The sequence below is a fragment of the Falco peregrinus genome, chromosome Z (assembly GCF_023634155.1).
Source record: "Falco peregrinus isolate bFalPer1 chromosome Z, bFalPer1.pri, whole genome shotgun sequence".
Classification (NCBI taxonomy): domain Eukaryota; kingdom Metazoa; phylum Chordata; class Aves; order Falconiformes; family Falconidae; genus Falco; species Falco peregrinus.
In genome coordinates this window covers 65871002-65894266 of record NC_073739.1, presented here as the reverse complement: position 1 = coordinate 65894266, position 23265 = coordinate 65871002, and the positions used below count along the sequence as shown (strand labels likewise).

Below are 23265 nucleotides of genomic sequence, written 5' to 3'. Positions count from 1 at the left end.
TACAAACATAGAATGGAGGCACTTTGTGGGGGTTTACCCAGAAGCTTTCTGTGTAACTAACCTCATTTTGGATGGATAAAAAACGTTACTTCCTCCTCTGCTTTAAACAACTCCCAGTTAATGATTCTGCTTGACACCAGTAGGTTTTAACTTAGGGACCTTTGGAGTCACAAGGTTTCAGTGAAAGAGTCTAGAGTTGGTTGTTCTTTTTTTGGATTGCTCACACCTGGGGATTTGTGTTTACAAACTATGTGGTCTTGTGCTTTTAACTGTTTTTATGACCCCATTACAGAAGCATAAATACTTGACTCTTTCGATTTCCATTAAAGTATCGTTTAGGAGATTATTTTTTCCTAAGTTAATGTGAAAGTGGTGAAATTAGTGTTGTTCCAAGGCAGATCTTGGATACAATTTTGAAGGTGGTAAGACAGATTTTTGTCCCAAATACACTAGTCAAAATTATTCTTCAGAACTGGAAGGAATTCAGACTCCAAAGGAGACATTTTCTTATTGTAAGTTATACTAGCTTATGGTATCTTTTTTATTTATATATTTTTTTATTTCTCTATATATTTATTATAAATAGTAGGGCAGGAAATAATCTTTAGTTTTATCTCCATTTTAAGCCTGATGTTTTAGGCTTCCACTTTCATTAGGTGGAACTTTCTTACTTCTAGTTTTTCTACATTTTGTAACTTAGATGAGTTTGTGAAACCATAAGCTAGAATAGTTATTGAAACTAAGTTTCAATATTATTCCTTCTTGTACCAGCCCAAATTCTTCCTTAACCACACAGTGAATTAGATTGCAAAATTATTTCCAGTAAAATCTAACGACTAATTTTAATCCAGATAATTCCCCAACTGAGTTTACCGTATGACTACAAAAGCATTGGTTCGAGGGGGCAGAGAGCTGTGGATGGGAACAAACAGCTGTGCATGTTAAGGAAGGTAGGGCTCCTTCCTTTCACAGCAGTACAGGTGTACATTAGCTTAAAAACGTTCGTGAAATACCAGCCTCAAACTGAGTTACACAAATGATGTGCTTGCTTGCTGCATAATATGAAATATTTAACACAGGCCCCATACATGAGTTTTTATTTATTGGAAGAATTTCTTCGTGGGTTGGCAAAATGAAACAAATTCTGTTAGTTTTGCATCCCGCACTACTTGTTACGAAAGTATATGCTGCAAAGACAGCACATTATCAATATGTTCCTTCAGGAAAATCTGTCACATTTCTATTGTCTTGTAATAGCTTGGCAGTTGTACAGCTTATCTTTTAAATGTAGAAAAAAAGAAAAGCCGAATAAAAACTTGTTATCACATAGCTTCATGTGGCATGTGTTACTAGCTATGTCTATCTATATTTTTAAGGAAGGTCTTGCATGGAATTACATGATTTCACCTCTCTTTTGAGATTTTAATACAGGATAATACTAGCATGTGGATCTCTCATTAAGGCATTTTACTCTTCATTACTGCTCCTGGAAAGTGGTCTTACTAATTGCAGTTAAAACTAATTGAGCCTGTGCATGCTACATACATGGATTTGCAGGAGCAGTGCAATTAGGAAGGAGAATTCATTCACACAAACATATCATCTAAGGAGATGTTCACTGGTACAAATGTTCTGCAACCACAAAAACTTATGAATAATAGTTAAATAGTACCCCAACAATTAGCTTGAGTTACTCTAATAAAATCCTCTGATTTCTAACTCCTTTTTTCTCTCTTTTTTTTTTTTTTTTTTTTTTTTTTTTTAGGATGAGAGAAGGAAGGGTGATTCTTCAAAATACAGTGGCCTGCCGAAGCAAAACAGAGTCATGTTCATTTTATTATCCGGATACCCCATATAGTAGTTCTTTTTGTTTTCAGGTGAAAGCTGAAAATGTTTTGGGTGAAGCCTCCTCAGATTGTGTTCCTATACCTTTGGAAAGAATAGGTAATTCTAAAAAAGTAAAAATTAAATAAAGATAAAGCAATGTAGGTTGAGCTGACTGCATCCTCCGCAATTCTTTTTCCCTCCATATAGTATACAGGTTAGAGAATTCTGAAACAAGTCATGTAATCAAAGTTGGTTTATGTAGAAGAAAAAAAAGAAAAAAAAATTTTTTTAATAATGGTTTTGAAACTATTATTTGGGTTTCGTTTGGTTTTAAATTAGTTTCAGTTTTCAAGTGCCATGTACTTTTAATAGTTAGCTAGAACTATGAGGTCTCTGAAATTATATTCAGGGTTTAATAAAATGTTTCATCCTTTCCAATTTTTTTAATCAAAATCTGGATGTTTCCAGTTTAGTTGAGGCAACTCTCTTGTTATTTTTTAATTGATGTACTTTCTATGTAAAATACTTCTAACTGGTTGGTGGTGCAGCAGCAATTTTCAGCAGTTTCTTGGTCTTAACGAGAGGTGGTGAAAAATGATAGTGTGCTGTATTCATACTATGAAATGTCTAACTACGACAATATTTTTTTAAGCTGATGTCTGATGTTTCCATTATAAATTACAAAGTTTTTAATTATTAACAAGTAAAGGCCATATTGTAAAAGTTTTTGTCAAACTAAGTGGTGCTTGGACTGTACTTTGATATTTTTGAGTGGTACTAGATGACAGTGGAATACCTGGCTGTAAATGAATATTGATATAATTTTGCCAGTTTGCCCATCATTTGCTCTACTATTTTACTTTCTGGTTAGGAATGTTAAAAACTCACGTGTTCTGTGATTCCCAGGAGCAATAATAATATTTTATCTACTTCTTCTCCCTCTGTGCTGTGCTGCACTTTCCTCTGTTCATTTTGGTGCAGGTAACCACCAACCCTTTTAACTGAGTATTTTTGCTGCAGCACACTGTCAGCTCTCCAGTCATATGGTCCTTTGCTCCCCATGTTCAGACCTGCTGTGCCTCCTGATTGCTTTCCACATCCTCTGTACCAGCCATCTCTTTTCTCAGCACTAATCCATTCTTTTCCCATAGTCTCAGTCACACTTCTGTCCCCCTCAGATCCTTTCCAGCTGAATTCTTCCCTCATCTGCAGTTTGGACTTGACTTTGGCATCCCAGCTCTGCTTTGTTTCTTTTCCCTGCTGTTGTCTCTGAGTACTGTTCTTCAGTGCTGGTACAGAAGAAAGAAATATGCACACCTGTTTGAGAGTGGGTTTGACAGCATTAAGTCAGTTACGTGTGCAGTCTCTTTTACAGGTAACTTCCCATATGTAAAGTTACGTCTATAGACAGTCATGTGGATACTCTGATGGGTTGTACACTACTGAGATAATAATTAAAATTCTTGGAGCACATGTAGATGGAGCAATTCTGAACTTTTATAGAAGCATTTTCCCCTGTTAATGTTCTTGTGTCTTCACTCTAGAGAAATTTGAACCCCCTGAAATACTTTCTGTTAAAAAAATCGCTGGTATAAAGCAGTTGCTTACAGTCACCTGGGAAATGCCTGAGAAGATTATCCCTTCACAAGATTTAATTTGCCAGGTTCAATACAGAAACTTGTATTCAAACTCTTCGGTAAGCTACAGAAATTTTGTTCTGAATGTTAGCTTCTTTGTGACTAATTTCTTAATGTTATAGAAGGCTAAACTGAAAAAAAAGCAACAAGTAGTTGGAAATAATGATTAAAACGTTTTAGTGGAGCGTATGCAGGCATGCATGATCCTAAAATCACTGTTTTATTGTCTAGGATTAATTGTTCTCTTCCTTTTAGTCAGTGTTTGGTTTGGTACATACCATACTTGTGAATGTATTTCTGTGAAAGGCTGAAGGATGGACCTTAGGCTAAGGGATTACACACACACAGTCTGTGTTTTACTAACAGTCGGTTGGTATTCTATCTTCCTGTTGCATTCTGGTGTTGAAGACAGCATTTACCCACAACAGTAGAATTGAAATAGTAGAATTGAATACATTAATTTTCAAATGAATCAAAGTATAAGTTTTGCAAGATAAAAAATAAGGGAAGTTATTTTTTCTGAGTTTCTTTCTCACACTTGAATGGAACTGTTACAGAAAAAACAGTATTTAGTCGTTTGCTTCTTTCAGAAGGCCTATTCCAATGCTTCTCAGCGTGGAAGTGATTAAGCTTGCAGTCTTACTGTTTCCTCTTCCACAATTTAAGGATGGGCCAGGCTGCTTGGCTTGTTTCTTTGAAGTCATTAAACTGAGATGCCTGCCTTGACCTTACTGTTGTATACAATAAATGTGTAATTCTGGGGGAGAAGAGTTCATCAGGGTAACTAATAGTAGTCCTCAGAGCTTTAAAAAAAGATTTCTGATACTAAAGATATTTCTAACTAGCATCCTCCTCACATTCTCATGGCAAACATGCTTGTGGTAGATATGACGTATTAGTTATTGGATTCAGGATATTGGGGATGATTAGGCAGTCAAGGTGCCTCAGGTCCACCTGGGATATTAGAAACTGAGCTAATATTTATTTAAAAGACCCATTCAAGATGTTTATCCCTTTGGAGTCAAGACACTGATGTCCTTGTGATGCTTACATGGATATGACATCCTTTCCAAATGTTGAAAACATTCATGTTTTTGTGAACTTACAGCGTTAAATTTGTCAGCACCTGAATAAGAAATCCACTTTTTCACTAATACAGTCTGCATCCATTTTCTTCCTCAGAACTTACCTGCATTTTTCCGCAGACATTCTAGAGAGAAGTAGCCGAACATTAAAGACTAAAGTCCAGTGATTTGAGTTCTGTAGGATCTTGGACAGGTGTGAGCCATAACTTTGTAGCCAGTCCAGTGGCAGCTGCCAAGAAAGACAGCCTCAAACCGTCAGGTAGATACCGGTGTTCTTCTGTCAGCTCATAAATAATAATAAAAAAAATAATATTGAGCCAACGACAGATATTTTCTTGCCCTTTTAAGCTTTCCTACCAAAATGATCTAACTAGGTTGCTGCAAACTGGTTTTACTGAGTGAAAAATTGACGGCCTATTTTTCTACTTGCATATACTAAGTTTCTAATTAGAATCAAACATTGTTAAAAGCCTTTTGACAAGTAACTAAAAGCTAGTCTGGGGTGTCTGCTATTCTGTGTCAGTTTCTGGGGGGAGGTGAGGGTGATAATGGTTTAGAAGCCCTTTTTATTGCAGGTTGGCTAAAGAGTCTGTCACCTTGCACTGGTTTGTAGATCCCTGAACTCATTCTCACAGAAGCAGTTTTCTGGTTTTGACTATGAGTTTCTTGAGGTCAGAATGGACTAAAGTTTTCAGTTTTGTTAGGCAGTGCACTTCCCGTTATGGTGTTCAGAGGAGTGGGTGTCTGCATTTTGTGTTGTTATAGTTTGATTCACTTTTCCTCGGAAAAGACAGGAATTTCTTCACAGGTTTTGGGCGCTGTTGTTGTAAATCTGTGTGGTTTGCTACTTGAGTTTGTCTCCCAAGAGGGAATCTTCCTTATTCTAAGACTTACCTTTGCTTACCTTGTTAGATTTTAACTAGCTTGTAACATTTATTTTAGTGTCTTTCAGGTTTGGAGAAGGAGAGTTGTTAATTACTAATTATTGTTAAATACTGATTTTTCCAATTTGGAAGATGAGACATTGGTGTAGTGATTATAGCAGTCCTTTGGTACACAAACACTTTCTATTAAAAAAAAAAAACAACTTTCCATAGTTCCTGTTTACTTCCCGTTGTCAATCTGGTTGAGTTTATGCATCAATGCCAATTCCTGGTTTTCATGCCATCTTTCACCTTTTGTTTTGGAACAACAATCTGGTTTCTGACTTCCATTAGTGACATGTGAGTGGGGTCCTTTTAAGTTGAGAAAATTACTCGCCTTGTCATTACTTTTTCAAGAAGATACTGCATCAGTTACTTCTCATACTCCTGTCTTCTTTCAACACTTAAAGGTTCCATCTTTTTTTTTTTCTTGGTACCAGAATTTGCTGAGTTCTTATTGTCTTTTCATTTTAATCATATGCTGATAACAAGTGTGGCTGTAGGCCATCCCAAATATTATGTGGCTAAGACCTAGAAGACCCTGTAAGTCAGAAAAGACAAACAAGAAAAGAAATAAGTACGTAGCTGGCTCACAGGCTGCAGGTGATCACTATTTCACCAGGGATTCTTCTGCTGTGAGGAAGAGCTGTATTCAGGACATGATGATGATACTGGCTTTAGCAATCCTTAGTTGCTTCCCACCAGTGGGAACTGCAGTCATCCAGCACCTCCTGTGCCAGCACTGCTGCCGTAGAATGGCACGGGGGCTGCACGCAGTTCAAACCATGGTCAGGATAGACACGGTTTTAGCTCAGGTTTTTCAAACCCTGGAGTTTTACCAGAAGAATAAAAACGCTACACAGAATGAAATAAATGAAATGCAAAACAAGTGATTTTGGGTTTCAGAGGAACGAGGTGGGAAACATGAAAACTGCATCCTTTCTGTGGAATTTTTTGTTTTGGTTTTGGGTTTTTTTAACTAATTCATATTTCTGCATGCAATTTTATAGCAAATAATTTTTGGTCATGTGTCTACTTTCAGGAATTTGTCACTGTCCCACTGAGTTCTGGAGATAGGACAGGATCATGTAACCTCACAAGTCTGTGGGACTCCACAGAATATTCAGTTGCTGTTCGGTGTATTAGTGTTGTGTCAGTATTCTGGAGTGAATGGAGTAGAGGGAAAACAGCAAGCACAGAAGAGAAAGGTAGGCTAACTTTTTAGTAAGTTCTTCTTTGGCTATACTTCAGGCATTAGGATTTAATACTGGAAAACTGTATTCTCAGCATATTATCAGTCACTGAGTTTAAAGTTCTGCTGTTTAAATGGAATGTGTATTTTGTGTAAATACAGGAGGAGGAAAACTGTAAGATGAGCAGGGAGTGGAGGAGATTTGAAAGGTGATACAAACAACACAGGGCTAAAGGCAGAATAATAAGGTGAATAGAGAGTGGAAAGAGGAAAAAATAATAGTGCAGTTGGAGACAACATTGCGAAGCAGAATAGTAGCAGAAATGTGGTGTAGCAAGTATGTCCAATAAAGTGAATTGTAAGTAGAGAAATTAAATTGCCAGTTATAAAACAAGACTAGAAAATCTCCTCTAGAACTTAAATAAAAGAAAGCAGAAGGAACCTTACGGACAGAGAGAAGTTGTACTTATTAGGGAAAAAAGGCACAACATTAGACAAGGAAAAACTTCTTAACAAGTTGCTATCGGGCTGTATTTTTGAAACCTTTTGATAGTTTTTACCGTATTACACTATCTTTTTAATATAACAACAAACTTCAAGATATTTTTGTGTCTTTAGCTCCTTCAGAAAAAGTGGATTTGTGGAGGGTAATTGAATCTTCACACTCAGCTGGAAGTCGATCTGTACATCTTATGTGGAAGGTATATACTCTTTTTGTGAATTGATAATTATATTGGTATCCTGCAGCTGATGTTGCATTGAAGTATTTTAGTGTTGTAGGATATATAACTGCCAGGGGTTTTTGCGCTCGTCAGAAAGAAACCTCACTGAACTAAAGCAGAATTGAAAAGGCTTTTTTTTACTGAACAGTAGATGAATAGTGTTTTGTAATCTGTGCAGAAAGGAAGAGTTTAATTGTGTTCAGATCACTGGGGAATCTGATTGAATGTCCTTACAACTACTCTTAAACAACACAGTTTACCAAAGCTGTATTTAAATTCACTTTAATCTGATAGAGTGACCAGAGAGAGGGTCTTTGTGTTTCAAATCTCAGTATTTGACTTTTGAACTTTCCTTCAATTAAATTATTGCAGCTGGCTGTCCGGAAGATGAGACTTAAATACTCTGCTTTTCTAAATTTAGGGTAATAATTTTGTAATTTGATATGGACTTTTTAGTACAGTATATACTTTTGACAATACAAATAACACTGAAACACTATCACATTTTTTTTATTTTTAAATAGCCACTAAACAGCTTTCCACCTTCTGGGAGAATTCTAGGCTACAAAATACAGTATTTTCCAGAAAACAATGCTGCACTTAAAATGACAAACTTCTCTACTGATAAGAAAATTACTTTACTTTTAAATGAAGAGGCATATCTAGTATCTGTTACTGCCTATAACTCTGCTGGAGATTCTCCTGAAGCTATTTTGAGGATTCCACCCGCTGATGAAAAAAGTAAGATTTCTTAATGTCATGATATATTTTTCTCATTAAAAAAATGATCTTCCTGTCATCTGTTTTAAGTTCTGCTGTAGTGGAAGTGGAATTGTACTAAGGACTTTTGTCATAAATCTCTAAATAGAACACTGTTTTGCACAGAGCTGTGTAGTCCATTACTTTTTACTAGAACAAGATCTGGTTGTCATATTTTGCTATCAAGGGTTTTTTTTTTTTTGTAGATGAGTATTGTTGGGGTATTTGTTTTGTGATATAGTCGTTAAGACATCAGAAAGTGCTGATATCTTATTAGAATTTCTATTTTATTACTTTCTGAGGGTTTTTTGGTTTTGTTTCTTTTAACCTTGGACCTCCCAAATGAATTTATAGTCTCACTCAATTCTGTCTCATCCTTCTGCTAGGTTGTAAAATTGATTATCACAGGGCATTATGGCAGTGCATTTAACATCATTCAAAGACATCTTTAATAGAAGTCCCTTAGATGCATCAATGGAAGTAGAGAGAGAAACGCTGTGTTTATTCTCATTTCATATACATTCCCACAGTACCTCATCCAACCCACTGCCAGGGTCAGGAAGCTGGTCTGCTCTAGCATGGCAATTGTGTTCTTTTGGCTTAATGTTTAATTCTGGTATCTCTGTGAGCCTTGTATTGCAACATCCTGCTGCCTAACCATCATCCGGAAGAGAGACTGCGTTTGACACAGAGTCACTTATCTTACATCACTTGTTCATTAAATAAGTGCAAGTGTCCCCTTGGAATTTCTCGATCAAGTTCCACATCTAATTGAAAAACTGGAATATGTAGATGGGATGTCATCTTGTCCTGGAGGTTGCTGACTACCTTTCTATCCACTTCTGTGTCCCACAGTAAATGTTACTCTGATTTTTTCATGCTGTGGCATGCTTTTCCCACCCTCCACATGTCTTTTCCTTCTGCTTCACCATGTCTTTTTCCCCTCTGTTTTGCCATGTTGGGTGTTCACTCAGTTTCATTACCTCTGTTCTGCAGGTTGATGGTTCACTTCACTGTCATTCATGACCTTGTTGACTTGACTTACGGTTTTCCTATTGCCTTTGTCATCCCAAAACTTGCTTATCTGCACTACGTCTAAAATTGGTAGTAAATCGGTTTGTAAAACTTTACAAACTGTAAAATACAGATCCTAAAAGAGAGACTGTTCTTTGATTCTGTATGTGTAAACCTCCTTGAGTGTAATCTCCTTAATCCCCCCACCCCTTGTCATTGTAAGAATTCTTACATGCTTCAAGTATTTTGAGTACCTGCATGTGATCATAGGTATAAAGTAACTTCTAAAACTTTTATTTTAACCTTGACTAAGTCCCATACCCTTGCAAAGAAGCAATCTCATCTTGCTATAATTGAATTGTTTTCTTGCTGCAGTTTTAAGAAGATAGAATTGCTGACTTATTTTATTAAATTTTTAGCTTCTCAGATTATTGAAACAGTGAGGACCTTTACAACAAATGAAGAAGTGGTTGTGGAATGGATAGCTTCTGAACCAGAAGTAACCAAATACGTAGTTGAGTGGTACGAGGAATTGGAAACAGATCCTTTTGGTAGATCATGGCAGTATGTGTCAGATTCTACAAACTGGAAGACTAACAAAAGTATGTTAATTTCTCAGTTATAGCTGTAACAATGTACAGATATATACATATTTATGTATATTTATTTATAGGTAGACTGGAAAGAACAAACAGGGATGAACTCATACAGCGGTCCTCAAACCATTTTAAAAAATAACCATATCATTACAAGCTTTATTGAAATCTTTGCATGTAATTGAATAGGAGTTTTAAGTTTCTCAAATTTTCCTGCAAGATTGTGTTTGCTCCCATGTAAGATTAGGCCCAGATTTCATATTTAAGCACATCTTTGGTTTGATCTTATGCTGTGAATCTTCCGGTAGGGAGGCTTATGACAGATGTACACTATTTTAGCAAAGAAATCTAGAAACAAGAAAATGAATTTGAAGGTGGAAGTCATGTGCCTTCATGTGTGTTAGAGAGAAAGAAACCTGAAGAGGATTTAAGGGGGAATTCTACTTGAAAATAAGCAAGCGGAATGACTGGTCAATCTGGCATGTTAAGTATCACATAGTCACATTTGTATTATGACCTAAGGCATTTCTGAGAGGTTTCAGAGACCTTATGATGTACTAATAAATAGGCGAGGTTCTGCTCACTTTTTTGGTTTAGAGGTCGACTCTTTTTTTAAGTAGGTAATCTCTCTAAGTAGTAATGTTTTAGCTATGTGTACATAGCGTCAATGAAAAAACAAACTGCAGAGCTCAAGAGATATGTGCAAAAGCAAATCTGTGAATTTTGATGTCTACGTGAACAGCCCATGCACATTACCTTTAGTTAATGATAGACACTTGCTTTTCTTTATACATTTAGATTTTTTTATTTACAGACATAGGAATAATGGTGAAAATGTTTAACATAATATATGTGATCTGTGTGATCATTAGTTGTTTGGTTCTCCATTAGTGAAATTAAATTTAACATATTTGAAAGTGGTTCTTACTCATATTAGGATCTTTCTGAATCCTACACTAAGGAAAAAGAATTTCCAGAGTTTTCAGAGAACAAGTATCCTGCATTTTCTAAAATGAAAAGGAACACAGTTCATTAATGATAGATATATCTAGCTTGCCCATAAAACTTGCCTTACTGGCTCAGACAACAGTGTTTTAAATACCGTATTTGTGCTACAGTAAAACAAATAAAACAAATCTGAAGTGATTGAAATTGAAGTGAAATTCAAGAGCAGTTCATTACTCATTGAACTGAGATGCCTGAATCTTGAGTCGTACTGAAAATTGCACTATTTCAGCATTTTAGTGTGAGGAATAAATGCTATTTATAGCTGTTCTCAATATAGAAAGAACACCAGCTTTTCTCCTCAGCATTATTAGGAGATCTTTGTTTACCTTAAGCTTAAGTTGCATTAGAAATGACAAGTCAAGTTCAGGTTTACTGTTGCTGAGGCCTGGTTCTGATATTCTTTTGTGGAATTAGTTTAAGGGCAACATGTGGGCCATTGTAACTTTTCCTGGGTTGCAATAGGTGTGAGGGACTGAAAAAGCATCAGAGAGCTGATACAATGCAGGGATCTGTTGATGGCCATTATTCTTGTTGAACAAGCTGCAGAGCTTGAGGAGGAATGGCCTAGGAAACCCTTTACACTGGTTTCATCCCCTGGGGTGTAAAGGCCCAGATGAGTCCTCCTAGAGTTGATGGGGCTTGCTTGTAAGTAGGGTGTGCACCCTGTTGATTACTTGGCTGTTGGATTGTTCAGAGTTCGAGACTTCATTTCCAGAAGCTTGAACTATGTCTTGAAATTCTCTCTATGTAAAATTCTACTGCAGAGGTTTCACTTCTACAATTGTACTTTTGAGTCAAGCTGGTTAGAAGCAGATCTGCAGTTGGTATAGCTGGAACATCAACGTGGAGTTAAGAGCTGGGGCTCCACTGTGTCTTTTAAGCTGTTTGATGCATGAGAAAAAACTCTTTTCTGCAGAGCAGTCAACTTAAAGATATATTAAATTAAAAATATTCCTGGAAGTATGATTTTATACTGGTTATTTGAAAATAAAATCTTCCTCCAAAACCTTAAACTGTTAAGAGATGAGTAAGTGGCTTCATATAGAGAAGCTGTGTAAGGCTGAAGTATAAATTCCCATTCCAAGCATTTGTAGTGAAAAATTAGTCGGAAACCAAGTACTCTTGTGAATACTACTGAATAAAATTCATTGTGTTAAGGGCAGTAATAAGCAGTAGGTATATATTGTGCTTGCTAAAATGTTGAAGAAAATAGAGGTCTGTGGCACTATATTTAGAACTGCACTGTGATTTATTCTGCTTTCATTGTACTAATATCACATAGAGAATTGTATGTAAATATTTTTTTTTTCCTTTGCAGAAAACTTTAAGCCATTTATATGCTATAACATCTTGGTATATCCTTCCTATGGAGATAAAGTAGCAGCTCCATGTTCCATACAAACTTATGTCCAAGAAAAAAGTACGTATTTTAAACTAGTAATGTTGTGGAAGGTTTGTTGTAGTCTGTCTCAGGGTGTATTATGTTTGAGAAATTTGGTACTGGCATTACTGGACGAGAGATGTAGATGCCACCCCCACCCCCACCCCAAAAAAACCCCCAAAAAACCCAAAAACCAAACCCAGAAGAACCAGCAGCAGAGGATTTGGGCTTCCTGATTTCTGTTCATAGATCAGCTACTGCATTGTTCAGTGAAGAAGATTTGTATCTTGTGATACAGGTACATTGCTGCTTGAATCCACTCATTTGTTGTATGGCTTACATACTGTATACAGAGCACTTGGAAAGCATATAGCTACAAACATGAAACTTTTTTAAACTGTCTATCTTTTAAATGTTACAGCTCATCTAGATATGTAATTATTTTCATGAATATATTTAATATATAAAAAGATAGAAATACAATACGTAAACTTATTAATGCTGGACTGCATTTTTCAGTCCTAAGATACGGAGAAATTCTCCTCACAGAATAAAATGGATGGTTTCAAAAGCCTGCTTTTTTAAAATTTTATAATGTAACAAAATACTTGCAGTCCTGCACTTAAAAAATGTTAAGAAGCCATGATGTTTGTGGTTGGATAGAAGCTGTGGATGGCATAGTGTTTTGAGTGGGGAGGGTAGGAAGGCTAGGGAGGAAGGTTTCTTTGTCTGTAGAAGTTTAATGTGAATTCAGTGATCTGTACAGCCAGCTCTAAGAATGTTGTTTACTGGTATTTAAGATTTCAGGTGAAAATGCCAGTTTGTGTCTGTGTGTGTCTAAGTCGATGTATGTGTGCACATACACGTAGTACAATGCACTACGAAACAGCATTAATTACAAGGAGGAGGTGACGGAGTATTTTGTTTGATTAATACTAGGACAATCAGAACTTTGTTTTGAATGCTTTCCTATTTGTAGGGAGTTGTGACAGTGCTAGAAGTTGTCAGAGAACGGGAAGGAAGAGATGTGTTAAAACTGAAGCACGGAGAACTCTTGCTTCACAGTTACGAGCAGTGCATGTGTGGTTGTGTTGTGTAAGCAGAAAGATCTGATGTGATGGGCAAAGGCTGGGGGCGCTGGAGGCCTCAGCTGAACCTCAGCTCAGCCAGAGACTTCCTGCGAACACCGCCAGCTTGCGCCCCAGTTCCCCCAGGAGTGCATACGGATGCTTTACCTCTTGATCCCTCTGGGGCTGTGAGGGTATAGAGCCTTTTAAGGATATTGGCATATTCGGATGCGGTGATGTTGAGAGCTATGTAAATACCAGAATACATGAGGGGAAGTATTATCAGAAGAAATCACGCATTAAAGAGGGTGAGAAAAGTTGAGGGCTATATTGGAGCACTAAGATGACACATACTTGTTGCCCCTAATGTTACTGGTATGTGTGAAGTGACACAGATGGCTAACATTGCAGCACTTAGACTATTTTACTATTTTTTTTTTAATTTATGATTCTTCTGTGTAGAGCCATCAGAAGGACCTGTGGCTGACACAGGCATTCCAGGGAAAAATGAAGTTACAGTAAAATGGAAGGCGATTTCAAAGGATAAAAGAAATGGATTTATCAGTAACTATACAATATTTTATAAACCTGAAGGTGGAAAAGAATTGAGTAAGTACATGTTAAACAACAATGCTTTCAACAGGGTATGACAGTCTGCTGTCTGAAGAGAGTTATTTTTGTGGTTATTAGCACACTTTGCTAATAACTATGAAGATAACTGTCTTCAGACAGGAGATCATATGATGTATTGTATGGTATAAATGTGTCTGAAAACACTGGTTCTAAAATGTGGCTTGCTTAAAGATTAATTTTTTCTAATTGAAATGATGGGGTATTCTAGTGAATACTCCCTGCTTTAATATTACACATGTATTCTTGCTCAATTTCTTTGTTCTGAACTTATTTTGTACAGCACTGCTTGCTCTCAATCTTTTTTACTATTAGTATTGTACTGCCTGTGGTAGTACAGCCATGACTGTCAACCATATCATCCTTTCTGCTTCTCAAAGGCAAGTCTGATGGATCTCCAGGTGATAATCTAGTCTGTCTATAGCAGCATTATCATTCCTCTTCCCTTTCTAGACCAGGATGGAAAATAATATATTGAGAGCCTTTTTTGCAGATTGTTCCCCATTAACAGTAAAAAAAAATTTGCAGGATTATGCCAGATTAGAGAGTAGTATTTATCAGACACTTGCTGTTTTCCACTTTTACTTACATACTGGTCTCCTTCTATCTTCAAATATCTTCTCCATTGTGACATACCTCTGAAGCCAATGGAGAAAGTCATGACGGAAGTAGAGGAACTAAAGTGGAGATGAAATATATTGTAGAGTCATAGATCCTGTGCAAGTTCATGAATATGAATCTCGTGAGGGTTCATTGAATCTGTGAATTCCATGCATGTCCTTGGAAGGATGTCTTTCCCAAGCCCTCAGCTTCTGGAACAGTATGGTGGAAGTTTTCTGGTAAAAATGTCTTCACAGTCATTTTAAGAATAAAAGCAAACCAGCAAATCATAGTCAAGGAGCTAAAATAAGGTGCCAGGAAAAGCTGCCAAGAAATAGTTTCTTTGGACATAGTTTTTTAGATTATTTTTTTTAATGTGCTTGGTTTTCTGTGCTGATACTTCTTTTCTGCTCTGGAGGCTGATAGCATAACTTTTTGAGAGTATTCTTAATCTCCTGCCTCAAGAGTAGTATCCATACAAGGTGTCAGTATAATCGTATCTATTCAGAACTTCTCTAGCCTAAATCTTAGCAGAAGCTTTTATGAGAAGTGTTTTGGTGACCTAAATTTGTTGTTCTTGTATAGTTTATGAAGAATGCTGTTGGATCATTCAGTGCTTTAGAAATGGTTATTTTTCCTCTCTTGTTTAGACATCACCATTAGCACACAGCTAGCATAATACTTTTTTAAAAAGATCTCAAACGTACAAATCTTGTGATGTCTTCAGTTGCTTCTGGATATCTGGATAGCCAGAACAAGAGTATTCTTGGTCGTTTTTAAAATAGAAAGAGGAAGCTGATTATTTCTGTTGGATTCAGTCCTCTACCTGGTTTCTTTAGGAAATTACATCTTAAATAACAACTCAAGGGTCTTAAACTTATTTGCCAAAACCCTACCATACTGATGCTTTTTGAGGCTCCTCTGATGCCACGTCTTTTTGTTAAGAATAGAACATGGAGTTTATGCCAAGGTGACTTCACTGATGTGCTTTTAATTCTAAAACTTCACTTTCCCCTCCTAGCTTTAAGAGAAACTGCTTAGTTTCCCTGCTATTGCAGCATATCTATTTCCTGAGTGTTTCTTGACTGAACTGAAGGATGATATGAGTTGGCTTTGACTTTATGCAACAGAAAATGTTTTAGTGATTAGCCTATGAACATGCTTTTAATAGTTTGTAGACATAGAATGTTATGATATATGACCTGCTTAAAAAAAACTTAAAGTGAAGAACACCATAGTAATTCCAGTAACGGAGATGGTATTGGAAATACTGAGTTCTATTCAGAAAAGCATTTTGAAAGTGGGACAAAAAATTCCTGTTGATTTTGGTGTTCCTCTGAATTTACTGTGGTAATATTCCAGTGCTGATAAATTTTATCCTTTTGGATGATCAGTGTCTAACTGCGTGTAGTAGAAGTATAGTTAAATTTCACAAGCTGCAGAAACTATTTTAAAATCTTAATTTCTGAAGAAATTAAGTTCTCAAAGAAATAAAATTTTCAAAGCCCTGTCTTTAATGGTAAAATAAACTATAGGAGGTAATAATTCACCTATCTTTAACATGAGCAAAAAAAGTCTATCTATTTTTAAAAGTAAGTACCTATTGGTTTATTTTTTTTGTCCTAAACTTTTAAGTAGCATTGATAATCATTGTCAGGTAATTTTTCTTTCTCAAAGGGCTGATAAGGTCACTTTGTATTTCAAGTTTTCTTTAAAATACTTCGTGATCTATCATTGTAAAAGATGCTGAATAAGTCTACAGTTCCCTGGTATAACAGGTTTTTGTGTATTTATTGACACAAATCTTCTGAAAAGATGAAACAGTGAACGCTGATGTTCTGCAATACAGACTGAAGTCCTTACAGGCTAATACACAATATACTGTCTATATCATGGCGAGCAATAATGCTGGTGGAACAACTGGAGAGCCAAAAACCTTCAAGACTTTGAAATTCGGTAAGTAATATTCCAGGTTAGTTACTGTTATTTTAAAAACAGGTTTGGGAGTAAGAAATATAGGGCATTTTTGTTGGCTTTTGTTATTTTTTTTTTAAATTAGTGTTAAACAAAAGAAGGAAGAATTACCAACAGCAGCTGAATTTAACTCAATTCCATTATCATCTCACATAATAAAACCTCAAGATTGGAACTCAGAACCTAAAATCGTTATTTTGCTGTCAATAAAGTTGTGGAATACTATGAGTGTTTGTGGGAGCATCATGTGGGAGTTTGTATGCTATCAATTATGGGATGGATGCCTAGCAGTTTATTAAAAAGCAGTTATTTCCATCAGAGATGCTAGACTGAGGATAGCTGTGTGTTTGTTGCCTTGCATCATTTCTGCTACGTAAGCTTAATCAATAAATGAATGTACAGGTTGTGGCCAGCCTGTGGGGGAAATATCTTTTCCTATTTCTTACTATTTGTATTAGCCAGATTATACTGAGGAGCTTGGAATCAGGGCTGCAGGTCAGAAGTTCAGACACTTCCTCATTTCTGCTTCTGGAAGTAGAAGTGCTTTCAAAACATAAATTGTCATAGGTGGCCAAACTGAAATATAAAGAAGTGCATAAGCTACCCTTAAACTTGTTGCAGGACTCAAACCTACTTTATTTTTTGGTTGCTAGTTTAAATTAATCTGCCAATTTGCTAGTCAAATGCAAGGTAAGTTAGACTATGCTGGTGTCTGGTCTGTACTGCTGTCAGTACTTAGCTCTGGTCGGTACTTGGAAGCTAGTTCAGAAATCTGTGCGCTGTTTTGGTCGAGAAACTGTATTTTTTGTGTATTTAAAACTTATATCCTGCATTGCCTTTACTATTTATTTCGTAGTTAACAGATAGCAGTGGCACTGTCTGGCAGATTTAGTTGACTCTAAAACAACATGTGCCCAGAGAGGTGGTAGACTCTTCATCCTAGGTATAACCTAAGCAACCCGATTCTAATTTCAAAGTTGGACAAGGTGACCTACAGATGTCACCTCCAATCTGAATTACTGTTTGATTCTATTTAAAGGAAATTTTAAAGTGCAATACATCTGTTCCTGAGCAGACTTATTAGGAGATGCTCTTCTGATTCAGTGACACTGTCTTGTTGGACTCAAAATACTCTTTTGACACATTGTACAATGAGTACCATACACTATTCTGGTAATTGTGTCTAGTTTTGACAGAGCTCTTTAAAATTGAGCTAATTAGATGACTCAGATGTTGAAAATTAGTTATCTTAAGGGAATACACGAAGCAATCATAAACATCTGTGTTGTTTTTTTTTCCCCCCCTCTAAAGATAAAGAAGACATTATTTTCATTGCTCTACCCGTTGGATTAAGTATGTTGTTTCTGTTAGGTCTTTGGATAACATGCATTTTGAAAAAACATGCGTGAGTATTTTTTCTACCTTCTAGAACTGAATGCAGTCAGTTAATTTTAACTTGTAGAAGGCAATTTTTTATATGTCTTATAAATGCTTTTATTGGTTTCCAAAACAATGTCAAATTAAGCAACTGGAGTAACAATTAACTAAGCATACAGTTTATCTTGTAACTGCAGCTCATGTGCTATAGCCCAAAATAAATACTAATTTTAGAAAGTTCAGTAAATCAGACCAGAAGAAACAGGAGAAACAGATTTACATATCACAAAAATCAGTTTACGGAGAACACTACATGCCGTTTGCAGTTCCATGGTCAAACAAGTGAAACATACTTTAGGTCAGTTGCTGAAAAGTTGATAACACCAAAAATAAAGTTTCCCAGGTACTCTTTAATATATCTGCTGGTACACCACTAGAACACATTTCGCACAACCTCTAGTGCTTATCTTAGCTATGTTAACGTTTCTTCCATTAGTTTGTGACTCTTCCCTTGAGCTATAAAGAAGTCATGAAGAGACTAAAAATTACATTATGTGAAAGCATTTGGGTGCTTGATCCTTGAGTATGGATCCATATATATGCAATTCATAATCCTTTTCTTTGATGTCTCAGATGTCCTCTGTCAGATTCTAAATTGTTCCCTCAGAGCCTGGGGATGCTATAACATCCCAAAGATGATTGTGAAGATTTTTAGGGTTATAACATATGCTTTTCATCAGCATGAAAAGTGACTGGGTTGTCTGGTTGAAGCTTAAGAAGGTTAAAAATCTTAAATATCTTGGGATATTCTAAGCTATTAGAATCACGATTATTGTCATGCAATGCATCAGGTAGTCAGTACAGCTGAAGTAGTAAGTATAATTTCCAGCTCTTTTACATCTTCATCTGTGGTGTGTATTCTGAACTTGCACAATAGTAAGAAAGTATATTTTGATTCTGGAGAATACTTTGAGATGTAATTGAGTGTTTATGTTCTTGTGCAGATAAATTGCAATTTAAAAGGTGAAGCTGTGGCCCACTTTTCATTCCCTTACATATACACCCAGTATCAATGAGTGATTAATTTTGTTTCCTGTCTGCTGCTCCCTTGGGTAGTTATAAACTGCAGTGTCAGCATCATTTATCTGCTGACAACATAGGAACTCTGCATAGCTGTAGTGTGGTGTAGTGCTAGGGACACTTAACTAGAGCAAAGTTTAGCTGAAGTGGCTTTTCACTCAAGAGCCACGCTGAAATGTAATCACAACAGGTTTTGTATACAGCCTCATTTGGGCTTATTTTCCTTTGTGGAAGTTTGTATTTTAGCAGTATTTGGGCTATTTGGAGATCTGATAATTTTATTTTTAATGAGCTGTTTCTTCCATCATTTGACTAAAATTCCTTTCTCAATGATAGGTTTAAAAAGGTTTGCTGGCCAGATGTACCCAATCCTGCAGAGAGCATTGCAGTGGAATGGCCTCTTAATGCATCTATGGTAATAATTGCAATTGTATATATATTAAAGAAGGGATCAGATGGAGAGAAGTTCTTCTCTGACAGTCATTTTGTGACTAAATAAAAAAACCACTAAGTTTCATTCTTCTGTTTAGGTGCTCTGAAATGCACTTTGTTGTGTTTCAAACTAATAGAAAAGATGCATCTTTATAAAGTATATTAATTTAATTCTTACATAATTATAAGAAATGTTTTGAAGTTATAAAGTGATTGGTGGACATGGTTTATTAAATAAAGTCAATTAAATTTGCTCAGGTTGAGTCTACTGAATCAGATACCCATGTCTGGATATATCCTCCCTTCTCCAGAAAAAATGTAGCGCAACATATAAGATTCAGTATATTCTTGTACTAACATCTCTTTGTTGTTGTTGTTGTTGTTGTATATTTGTTCCTTATTAAAGTTCTGATGTTTATTTGAACAGAGTTGATCAGGTTACATAGCAAGTGTAATCTGTGGAAAGTAGTATTTAAACTTTTGTCTCAAAAATGGTTGGTTAGAGTGAAAAAGATGTAAACAGGCAAAGCCTGATTCTGAGCCTTCATTAAAACTCCTCATTTTATTAAACACAGAAAACTTAATATGAAAGTGTTTAACAAATGGACAGAATAACATTGTCATTTTTAGTGTTCATTCATACAACTGCATCCCAACTGAAATGCATATGAACTCTTTTTATTAATTCACTTTTTAAATTGAGTCAAGCAGAGCTTGAATGGCAATATTTTATATATTAAAAAAAAATCAAATATGTTGTGTATCCCTATATAACTTTCCAGTTTATCTCTTTGTACTGACAGAATAATTCATTTTTGAAGGCAGTGACATCTGAGGCTAAAACCGTAGACTTTGAAGATGTAAGTGTTTTGGAACATTGTTTTCCTGAAGAAAGTCAGGAAGAATCACTACTAATGAATTGTGAAAACCATGTTTCTTCATGTACTGATATTAATACCAAAGGCATGATTAATAGAGATAACAAGATACTGTATAGTGAAGAAAATGAAGTGGCTAAATGTTTTTCACCATCCATGTCTTACATAATTACTGATCAGGATATCAGAAGTCAAATGCATTTAGCTTTGATACCAGCGAAGGAATTACTACCCATAGAAACGCTGGAAGATGATTTATGTGAATCTCAACAGAGTTCAATTAAAAATGAAGAAAATGTTAATGAAGTTTTAAAGCTGGAAGATTTCGGTGAAAAAGTGCTCTTCAATCCATACCTGAAAAATTCTGTGAAAACAAGGGAATTTATTATTTCTGAGAGCTTACCAGAACACAGTAAGAATGAACCCCAGAGCCAGTCAACTGTCTTACCTCCTTTTCAACAAAATGTCACAGGACAACCCTACATAACACTGGACATGTTCGGGCTGGCCACGGCTCATTAGGATGTGAAAAATTTCCTCAGCAAAGTCCCCTTGCAGGGTGTATCTTGGCACTGCTGTTCGTGCATTTGTGTGTTCTGACCTGGCTGATCCCAGTTAATTTGGATGAAAACGATCCCTTCATTTGATCAGCTGTGAAGTGTTTTTTTGCAGTTTATAGTGTCAGGGTTCACTTTCAGTGTGGGGTGGATGTTGTTTGGGATTGTGGTGGTTTGGGTTTTGTTGTTTTTTTTTTACCAGATAGTTGTGCCAGTAGTGAGGCAAAAGAAGTAGCTTTTTGTGTGTCTTCTGAATTCTGCCACATCAGTCTGCTTCAAACAAACTGATCTGTACTGCGGGAGTGTGCAGCAGTGCCAGCAGCTCATGGATTTCTTCTCCAGCAACCAGTTCCCCTTGCTAAGCTCTGCTGGGGAAATGTGGACTGACTTGAACAGAGCCAGGATCTGCTGAATCCTTCCTTGAGTTACATGGAGTAGAACTGCTTTCCTGTTCTAATTTCCCTCAATTGTTTTGTATCTGGTTTTATGTATAGTGTTCCTCCTGTTTCACAAATACTTGGTAGATTTCAGTAATTGTCTTTTTGCATGCTGACTCTTGAATCAATGGTTTGGCTTATGGCTTCTCTGTCTTTAACGAGAGGATATTTGTTACGTGTATGCTATTGACTTATCTGCATTTTGGAAGGCATAGGCTTATGCTGGCTTTGTTGCTTCCTTCCCTTTCTCTTGTGTTTTTAATCAAGCTCTGCATTTTGTGCTGCTTTTGTGTTTCCTGTTTGTGTGCTGCTCTTTAAAACTGTTTACTTACTGGATATCTTATCTTCTTGTCCCTTTGCTTCTAATTTCTCCCAGTTTAAAACTGTGTTTCCCAGTTGAGGTTTTGGTAGTTTGAACTGAAAAAAAAATATATGACTAAATACAGTATCTTGTGTTGGAGTAAGCACTGAGGTTTTATTTAGGAAATTATTTTTCTGGGAGGTGTTGAAAAAACACTAAGTCTACAAAACATCCCCACATATTCGTGCTAACTAATTTAGGATTAGAGATTTCTAGATTTCTAGTCATAGAAACTACTTGTAGTTTGCATTTTGTACAGCAGCGATTAAGCAGGAAACCATCCATCATACTAGGGGATTTTTTTCAGCAGGAAATAGGCTATTACTATAAAATTCTTACTGAAATATTTACTCTGTTAAATGACAGACTAAAAAAAACGGAGACAGAGAGTCAGCTCTACATAAAATGCATTACAAGGGGTTGTTCAGTATGACACGTGGCGCACAGTCATTTTAAGTCTTGAAACTATTTTCACAGTATTTAAAAGCTTGACATCATCAGGCTTGTTTGCACATAAAGACAGACTTCTTTAGGGGTGACAAAGATACAGGAGTCATGGGGATAGAAAAAGGAGAGACAAATGTGAATAGGAATGGAAAGCCTTTCCTTTCTGTGCAGGAAGAGGAGTGGGAGAATGGAAAATACATTGTCCAGCATGAGTGAGGAGGCTGAGCCTTACCCTGGGTGTACTGGCTATTACTTGCATTGTGTTGGTGAAGATGGGGCAAAGTTTGGATTTAGGGTTTTCATTTATAGTTTGCAAGCTGCTTTTATTTATAGCAATGTTTATTTAGTTCCCAAGAGAGGATGAGAAAATTTCTGCAGAAGTTCCTTGTACAGCAACACTAATTTCTGCATTTCCACCACCACCAGCTTCCCCTCCCCTGCGCCCCCCCCCCCGCCAAGTTTGTTGGATCACTTTCCCAGCCACAGTGCTATAACCCAAAATGTACATGTGTTTGCTCTTAGAAGGCCTCACTTACTTAGGTAAACCAGGTTCTGAAAAGAACATGGGACACAGCTTTGGTTGGGTCAGTGCTCCTGCTGCTTCACTGGCTTCCAGACTTCTCACCCGCGGCTATACTGCTGTTTCCTAGGGTTCAGAAGTCACTGACTAGTCACAGCAGGTTTTTTTCCCATAAATCTCGGTATTTGTTTTAATATCACAAGATTTAAAAATAAACAGAAACAGAGATGTTTTGGGGCCTGTCTAGGAATTGTTTAGCAGCCATATGAAAGCTGTGTATTCTGAGTTGCATGGTTGAGAAAAGTGAAAAAAATACTGCAGCCTTTAGAGGGATCATTAGAAAGGGGAGGTTCTTTCTGGGTGGATTGGGTAGGTTCTCCCTGAAACATCTCTTAGGTTCTGAAGGGTAAGTTACAACCTGCTTTTCCATCTCATTGTATTTCCTTCTCTATTGCTATTCTGCTTTTCTTTGCTCACTCCTGATTTCCTTGCCCATTATTTTCTCTGAAAAATTGTAATGCAAGAAGTCAGCTCAGCACATCTCAGAAATTAGGGCTGCCTTTTGCCTGTGCTGTGGAATGCCAGCTTCTTGGACTTGGTTTGTTTTGTATTCAGAGTTACAGTCTTTCTGATCTCCTTAAAATTTGTCTTTCAAACTAATGCTGTGAACCATGGAAAAAAATAAAACTGAGAGCACATAGAGAAGTTTTTGTCAGTTTATACCTAATACACCATTTAGACATTTTAGATATGTTAATTCA

At 36.4% G+C, this 23265-nt stretch overlaps 1 protein-coding gene across 2 annotated transcripts in view; it reads left to right on the top strand.

Moving 5' to 3' along the window:
- Positions 1–23209, top strand: part of IL31RA (interleukin 31 receptor A) — a 38626-nt gene extending 15417 nt beyond the window's left edge. The window contains exons 5-16 of one of the 2 annotated variants that reach the window (XM_027793306.2): positions 1766–1944; positions 3372–3523; positions 6515–6680; positions 7283–7365; positions 7911–8127; positions 9579–9761; positions 12082–12183; positions 13674–13820; positions 16257–16397; positions 17727–17820; positions 19209–19287; positions 20126–23209. In XM_027793306.2, coding sequence (XP_027649107.1) covers positions 1766–1944; positions 3372–3523; positions 6515–6680; positions 7283–7365; positions 7911–8127; positions 9579–9761; positions 12082–12183; positions 13674–13820; positions 16257–16397; positions 17727–17820; positions 19209–19287; positions 20126–20704 — 2122 coding nt within the window. In that variant the 3' untranslated portion in view covers positions 20705–23209. Of the gene's footprint in view, positions 1–1765; positions 1945–3371; positions 3524–6514; positions 6681–7282; positions 7366–7910; positions 8128–9578; positions 9762–12081; positions 12184–13673; positions 13821–16256; positions 16398–17726; positions 17821–19208; positions 19288–20107 lie in introns of both variants that reach the window. The other variant, XM_027793305.2, reaches the window with a different exon arrangement.
- Positions 23210–23265: the final 56 nt, after the last annotated feature.